This window comes from Ixodes scapularis, unplaced genomic scaffold, assembly GCF_016920785.2.
Source record: "Ixodes scapularis isolate PalLabHiFi unplaced genomic scaffold, ASM1692078v2 PGA_scaffold9__187_contigs__length_104089568, whole genome shotgun sequence".
Lineage (NCBI taxonomy): Eukaryota > Metazoa > Arthropoda > Arachnida > Ixodida > Ixodidae > Ixodes > Ixodes scapularis.
In genome coordinates this window covers 41,278,029-41,285,895 of record NW_024609884.1, presented here as the reverse complement: position 1 = coordinate 41,285,895, position 7,867 = coordinate 41,278,029, and the positions used below count along the sequence as shown (strand labels likewise).

General features: G+C 42.3%; 1 protein-coding gene across 1 annotated transcript; it reads right to left on the bottom strand.

Annotated features, from left to right (window-relative positions):
* Positions 1-1,562: 1,562 nt before the first annotated feature.
* LOC115319965 lies at positions 1,563-7,553 on the bottom strand. Its single transcript, XM_040500527.2, has 3 exons — positions 7,477-7,553; positions 2,798-2,909; positions 1,563-1,884 (listed from the first exon to the last, which is right to left on the bottom strand). Exons 1-3 carry the CDS (start codon positions 7,517-7,519, stop codon positions 1,731-1,733), a joined length of 309 nt encoding a protein of 102 aa, XP_040356461.1. The 5' UTR covers positions 7,520-7,553; the 3' UTR covers positions 1,563-1,730.
* Positions 7,554-7,867: the final 314 nt, after the last annotated feature.

Here is a 7,867-nt window from a genome sequence, read left to right as displayed (position 1 = left end):
TATAAATTAAATCAATCAAATAATAGTGACCAATAGTACCCATTCCGTTCCCCCCATTCCTTGTTCTACACTTCCTTTCCCCCTTTTTTTTTTGTTTTCTTTCGATGTTTCTTATGAGCCATGCGCAGCAAGTTCAGTGCTCTTATCATTCCCGTTGCGAAAGTGCCCAATATTGCATCTGATTGGGAAGAGCAATGCTCAAAATTGTATTTGGGCAATATGTGCAATAGAATTGTTTGCAAGGGTTCATTTTCTGTATATAAATAAAATTCAGCCATACATTCCCCAATATGTAATTAAACACGAATAACGCGCGCTTGTCAATTTCCCCAAACGCACTCACCTGCTTTTGCTTTCCCCGACCTCAACCAATCACGATGCGAGCTCAACTGCCACGTCATCGCGCGTTCCCTGCGCCTTCTCTCTGCTGCCCTTTGATTAACGTGTTCCTCCTCGCATTCCGATGCGCGCCAAAGACGTATTTTGGCACACTTGCTCGCCATATACATACCATTCGCTGAACAGCTCGGTGTAACTTCATTTCTTTCTTCGGTTTTCCCTATATGTACACTTACCTTCCTTTAATTGTTCGAATACACTGAAGTAGCGGTACACTTACATCTGTCCAAGTCGGGAGGACGGCGTAGCCCCTGACCGCATGCGGGCTCCAAGCTCTGCTCATTGACAGCGCCAGCTCCGCCTATCCGGTAAGGTTGCGCCATCTATCGCGGATCTTTCAAAACTTCACAGGAGGATGGGCGCCGCAACCCGTCGGTGGCGCCAGTGGTGCGCGACGATTCATTCTTCAGTGCGTAATATACGCAATCAGGCACAATGAACATCTTCAACATCAAACGCCAAGCAAAAATAATGAAAAAATTACTTTTCTTTTTTTAATGACTGTGCATATATTTTTTGATGGAAGCAAACTCCTCACATACCGAGCCTCAGTTCACTCAAAAGAATGACAAACACAACAGGCATAGGGCTCCTCCAATTGGTTGCATCAAGGTAGTTATGTATAACATTCCATGTGACACCGTTGCTTTCGTGCTTGTTATCTTTTACGAGTGGACCCGTTTTCTTTGGGTCACTCTCGAACTAAGAAGTCTGATCTACAAATTATACAGGGTGCTTTTTCTTAGGCTTTTGCAGAATTGCTTTTAAACAAAGCCGTGGAAACTGCACTAATGTTATCTGTGCAAGTGATTCGTACACTCAAGGCGACATAATTGGGGGGATTAATCGTCACGATAAGTCAAATAATCAACTAATATTTGTTAATTATTGCTTTACTTTGTGAAGAAACACATAATGCTCCAATTAGAAACTTGCTGAGCGTCATTAAAAACCACCAAATCAGTAAATTCGAGATACTTAGAGTGCGTGGGAAGCGCAGTGGGATGCTAAAGTTACAACTCATGCAATAGACGGAAGGCTGGCAGCGCGAAAACGCGGATAAGAGACTAAAAAATGGCGCGGGTGTGTTTTCGCAGCCCCAGCCTTGTGCTTGTTGCATGAGGGGAACCTTGAGCGAACCACTGCACGTCTTTAACACAGTCTGCACTTATGCCCGAGGATGTAGTCGGGCGATTTATTCAGCCGATTTGAATATAGAAATCACCAAATGAGATATCACATAGGACAAAGATGTTTTCGTTTTGTATTTCCCGAGGGCGTAGTAAACAGAGTAGTCGTGTAAAGGACGGTTTACTATAGTCCCCGAAAGGTTATTGAGCGCATAATTCTTTCCCGCCCGAGCAATGCCGCTGCTGCAGTCCATTCTCCTGCCGAATGATGCCAAGTTGTTGGTCTGCGAAGGACTTGGGACAGTCGGTGTACCGATGGGCCATACTGAGGCATTGCGTCAGTTGGTAATAGGGACTGGAAACAAAAGACATGACAAAATATTGCAATTATTGTCGAACCGCAAGGTACTCATTTATTTTATCTTTTTTTTTTTACTGCATATGCACTGCCAGCCTTGATGTTGAAGTAGCAGGGCAAGCTCGCTCAAAACACAAACATTCTCGAACAGACAAAATAGTATCTACAAAGGCGGACACATTCCGCACTATTTACAGCGTTGATTGATAGGCTGTTCTATTCATTAATATCTTTATCAAAAAAACGTTTATGAAAATGGTAAAGCGAATACCCCGCAAACTGAGGCATGGTGACCTCTTTCATAGTAGTGTACGGCACAAGACTATATGGGATTTGTATCCAGAGAGCCTATTCCACGATTACTTAGGGAAATATTTCAGGCTCACGTTTTCCGAAAATATCGCGTCAACCTTTATATCACAAAATGTACGGTGAATTTTTGTATTCAACTTGAATTTCATAGGGTATTTGCGCCAAGGGGGAACTTGTTTAAAAGCGCTTTGTACGATGGGACAGTGAAATTATTTGTAGAGAGATAAAAATAATAACTCCAGGCGTGGCAAACGTATTCCTAATTACTCGAATGAAGACCGAAAACGAGTTACTTTACACGAACTGCACGATAGATTCAAAACAATGATGAATTGAATATCGCTGTTTAGAAATAAGCATTTTAAACAAGGGTGTCACGAATCATCAGCGCTTGTCTCTCCAATGTTAACGGGTAATTAATGCGCGTCAACAGCGCGACATATTCTAGGTGACTTTCTCAACATATTCAAATAAAAATGCGAACCCGCCCCTTTGGAGTGGCCGTCCTAACTGGCTAAGCCGTACCGCTGTTTGAATGTTCTATTTGTTGACGAAATGTCAAGTCACAAACATTGTTACTAAGGCATATCAGTCTCACCAGCAGCTTCGCGTCGAAGCCGTCTTGCGGAGGTTATCTTCGAGTTTCTCTTTGCAGCGTCTTGCCTCACGATAGAATCCCATGTCGTCGCAGCAGAATGAAATGCTGATAACTGCAAATTATGTACTTCTTTATTTCAAGGCATTTTATCGTGAAAACACATCGTCATTTTTGAACTATCACATTTGGTGATAGTTCAAAGCTGAAGCTACATATAGACCTTTGCATCACTCACCACCACGGCGAAAAATGCTGAGTCACTGAGCTGTGAACGCATGCGCAGCGTCCGATATACCGCACAGCAGGTCAACAGCGCATGCTCAGAAGGCATTCCACAGCCCAACAGACAAAGAGGGCAGCGCAGAAGGCTATATTTTGCAAGGGTCTATAAAAGGCACAGCTGCAACAATTTTCCATTGGGTTTACATTTCTGTGGCGGGTTATTATGTGATGGAAACAAGCTCCTATGGAAAGATTTGATCGTAAAGGGCTCAGAGGAACTCAAAAATGCAATTTTGAATATATTCCAAACGTCAAATATGTTATGTTCTCGCATCTTATGATATGCAGTGAGTGATATTCCCTATTTTTTTGTGACTCATATTACTATGCCCCTCAGTGTCGTTGAAGTTTTCTTTAATTGGCCTATCTCCCAGAACAGTGCATACAGTAAATTAAACCCTTGTTCCAAAATTGTTCACTTGTACTCAAACGATCATTTTCCACTTGATACCTATCAAAGCCTCTTGCTGAGGTGAACAGGGTATTTGCAAATACAAAACAAAATATCTCGGAAGCACAACTTCGCACATGTATCAATCACTTTAATACAGCGTCTGGGTTAAGTATTATTAATAAATAAAAATGTTAACTTTTATTCAATATATGCATAATTTTAAAATGTACACACGATGCTTTCATTGATAACCGAAAACTTTGGAGAAGTCATGTAAAGTTCTCATTCGCAGGGTTTTGACACCCTCCACTGAACAAGGAATAAAAACTAATCTCATATGTCGGATATAAGTCTACCAACATTTTGTTTTGCGAATATACAGATCAATCTTCAAAGTGAATAATATTCTTTGCATGCGTAGACCTACATTCAATATTAATTAGAACTTACGTCATGTTTGTTCCTCCAAAACATTAACTAAACAATGCGCATTAATATGACATTCCAAGAAATAGCTATTAAAACTTAGTTTCGAGAAGAGCTACCTTTTTTAGAAAAAATGAAATTCAGGGAGAATACTTAATTGATGTTCATCGGTCACCTGACGTAATGTAGATAAAATCAAACATTAAAAAAATACCTCAAAAACTTGCATTCTAGTTTATTTTTATATAATTGTTCATAATTTCCTATTTAAACCATGTTTATTTATGACAACGTTTTGAGTTGATATATTTATTACGAATTGAAAACGAACGGGCAGTTGGTTTGTATTGAATAAAAAACGATTATTTATGACTTGCGCAAACTGAATAGAATAAGCTTCTATGCATTTTTTTTTTCATTTGCAAAGATCTGATTGTGACAAACGCTATGTATATTTAAATTTGATTTCTTATGGCCTATTGAGTTCTACATTTTAAAGTCGAAATCATATTCTGAATTGTATACAGAAATTGGTTGCTATGCGGAGGGCAAGTTCGTCTGCTTCTTGCGCAGGGGGTAGCGGTGACGTCAGAACGCCGAGCCCTGATTGGCTGATCGCGCCCCCCTATCTGAGCGTCGTCTGCTCCTTTGCAACGTCGTCTGCTCGCAATGTCGTCTGCGTCTGTCTTACCTTTCCTGCGACTTTCGGAAGCGCAGAGGCCAGATTCACGAAACGACCTTACGCCAAAATTGTGCGTAAGACAAAACTTAAGAACTAATTCGTATTCACGAAACAAAATTTTCGTAAGTTTTACGCAGGTTACGACGAAATCCTACGGCACCTCCGAAGCTGTCTTACGCACTTCTTACGATCAAATCAGCATGGCCGACAGCGTCGCAGTCGCGACGACCCACGGACGTTTATTTTTCTACCTGCGCTTCTGACGCGTCCCGACTTCAAGCAGCAAGAAGAAATTAAGAAGTACTTGAAACAGACCACGACGAACAAGAACGCTGGATCCACAAACACCCAGGAAAAGCTCCAACGGCCTCGATTCCACCGAACGCGACCAAACGAGCTGGGCAGTTAGGCCTAGCAGGCGCTCCGCGACTCGGCGACCGTCTGCCCACGACCGGCTGGCGTGCTGAATGGAATATGCCCGCACGAACCCTTCCCGTATTATACTTTGATCGCTGACCTCAATTTTATATTAAGAGGTCAATTTCTTCCTCTTGTTATCTCCTTGCTTCCCGAGGCAACGGTGACTCTCGCCGGTGAAAAAGCGGTGAATCTCCGACAGACGCAGAAAAGGTAAAGCAGCCATCGCTTTGACTAGCAGACGTAAAGCAGACGACGTTAACTGCGCCAACCCGCCGACGCCGTTAAATAGTGAGGGGTCTCGCCGCACACGATTGGAGGGAAAAAGTATTTGGGAGGGAACTTGCGGACACTAACACGCTCACTCTCGGTTCTAAGCAAACAAACCTCGGCGCCCCGGGACACCTCGCCAATGAGTCCTTTGACTTCCCTCCTTGATGCGCGTCTGCTAGTTTTAGACAAAAACAACGTACCGCTCGAGTTATTTCGTCTGCCCTCTCTTAAAGGCGAAGTCGAGTTCGCTCCGAAAGTCGCAGGAAAGGTAAGACAGGCGCAGACGACGTTGCGAGCAGACGACGTTGCAAAGGAGCAGACGATGCTGAGATAGGGGGACGCGATCAGCCAATCAGGGCTCGGCGTTCTGACGTGGCCGCTACTTCCTTTATCATGCGCAGAAGACGAAAATGAGCCCACTTGCGAGGCGTATATAAACCGTGCTACTCTTCCATTCTCAACTCTACTTAAAACTTCGTTGTGATTTGAATGACATGCTTATAGACCTTGATCAAATCTTGCTGTACAATCTAAAAAAAAAAAAACAATTAAAAAAACAAAAGAAAAAGTAGAGTCGGGTTCCGAATATGGGCGCGCGGAGAGAACTTTCGCCCGAAAGAGAGAAAGTTTCATGATTGAGCTTCCAGTGGCGCCTCCGAGATGGCGACACTGAACTGTCAAAACCGAAACTTGGATGGGAGCAGAGGCATCACTTTTACCCGCATGGCCTTCGCTATTTACGGTGGCTCTCGTCATCGGTACATAAAGTCTTGCACAGCTGAAGGGAGGTCGAACGATTCGCTGCTATAGATTTTACGTCGGTGCAGGGAAGTAGGTAAATAGAACACACCTATTGTATTTTCTAGTTCGTGCTCTCGAAACCCGCTGTTGGAGCGATGAAGCCGCAAAGCCGGTGTATTTCGGGTGTAGAAGCGTTCAAGTGCAATTGTTCGAGTTATTAAATTTATGATAAATTCTTTGTAACTCTAATAATACGACTTGATTTAGATTTTCTTACTGCATATCCGCTTGAGGTCAGGGTTGTTATAGTTACTCCAAAAATATGCCTATGATATTTACGCGTGCCAATATGTAAGCTATGCATATAGATACGTTTTTCAAACTTTGCCTAAGAATAAATAAAGTGACTTCTGAGGTATTCATTTACACCACATATCTTTGTTTTTAGTAATAAAGAGTAAGGCATAATTTTATAGTAATTTTGTGTGTCTAATGTTATATCAAAATGCTAATGGGGAATACATCCGGAGACATATTGGCATACATTTTTTAGTTTACTTGTTAGAGGAATATACCATACTAAACGCCATTCCATTGGTAAACGGGAAACGTTTATACACAATTTTGCGAATATTTTGCATTTAGCGCTAGACAAAACACAACATAAGAGATATTCTTTGCAAGTGATCTCAGCTGCCAGCGCCCATCTTTAATCTGGTGGGTCCGCGCACCGCGCATTTCACACCAAGGGCATTTTGGTTGCTACTCTTTACCTTGCTTGGGACAAACCGTTCATTTCAAGAACGGTCTTGACTGAACTCTCCTGGTATGATTATTTTATTTAGAGCCAACCTGTGTACATACGAGCCTTTCCTCGTTTTACTGAAGATGCCAGCAAAGTACCTTCAGAAAACTTACAAGTTTCGGGCAATTGTACTTGCAGCTACGGTTACCAAGAAATAGAAGTACGTGGGTTTTACCTTAGAGACACTGGACCTATTTACTTACCGATTAGAAGTTCCTTGTGCCTAAGTAGTTTACAACGCTGCTTCAGGGGCACAGCAAAAGTTAAAGTCCAGTAAAGCACGCTTCAAGGCAAAGTCAACAAGTCAAAAGTGAAGCAAGAAAACGTTTACCACTGTGAGCGTTCAATAGCTCGCTGTTATATAGGCGTCGGCCTGTTGTGTGCTCTACAAGAACATCAAATCTAAATTCGCACTGCAGGGCGGAAGCGCAGAAAGCGTGTGCAAACTGTATAAGAAAACAAAACAAAAGGTGGTACCCACACAACCGAAAAGCTCTATGGAAAAAAAATCTATTTTTATTGCACCGTGGATGACTAGAGACATCGTGAGCTGGGTACAGCTCGCGCAAATTGTTTTTCATGAACACGCGGGCACAAACAGATTAGGGTTTCATCAGAGTCCACTAATGGACAAGTTCTGTGGGGGAGTCGATACGTACGGCAAAACATCGTAACCAGGAAAAGTATGCTTCCCGTCCTCATGGTGCTTCTTTCTGTCCCAGTCCAATAGAATACACACTCTGAAAGAAAGAAGAAGAAAAAAAAAGAGCCATGCTTTGCATTGCATTGGGATGGGTAAATACACGACGCAGTTAAATTATTGTGTTGGGACATGTTATAGAAAAACTTGGGCACCTATAGTCTTGTTTGATGAGGCAGCACAATCGTAGTAAAATTGAAGCTGAGTGCAGTAAACAATTATAGGTAAAGCATACAAATATGAATGAGGAATTAATCTGCGTTTGTGTACTCCTTTCTAAACGTTGAATGCGAGAGAATAGCAGAAACGCGGTGTGCAATGTTTAATGGGGTATATGTAATGGCACGAAG

What these genes read in the sequence shown, in the direction of transcription:
- LOC115319965 (XM_040500527.2), bottom strand. Translation starts at nt 7,519, where the DNA reads ATGAGGACGGGAAGCATACTTTTCCTGGTTACGATGTTTTGCC. An exon ending in CCTGGTTACGATGTTTTGCC is followed by an intron (nt 2,910 to 7,476) that starts GTACGTATCGAC and finishes CATAATTTGCAG; the next exon opens with TTATCAGCATTTCATTCTGC. An exon ending in GCTTCGACGCGAAGCTGCTG is followed by an intron (nt 1,885 to 2,797) that starts GTGAGACTGATA and finishes TTTTGTTTCCAG; the next exon opens with TCCCTATTACCAACTGACGC.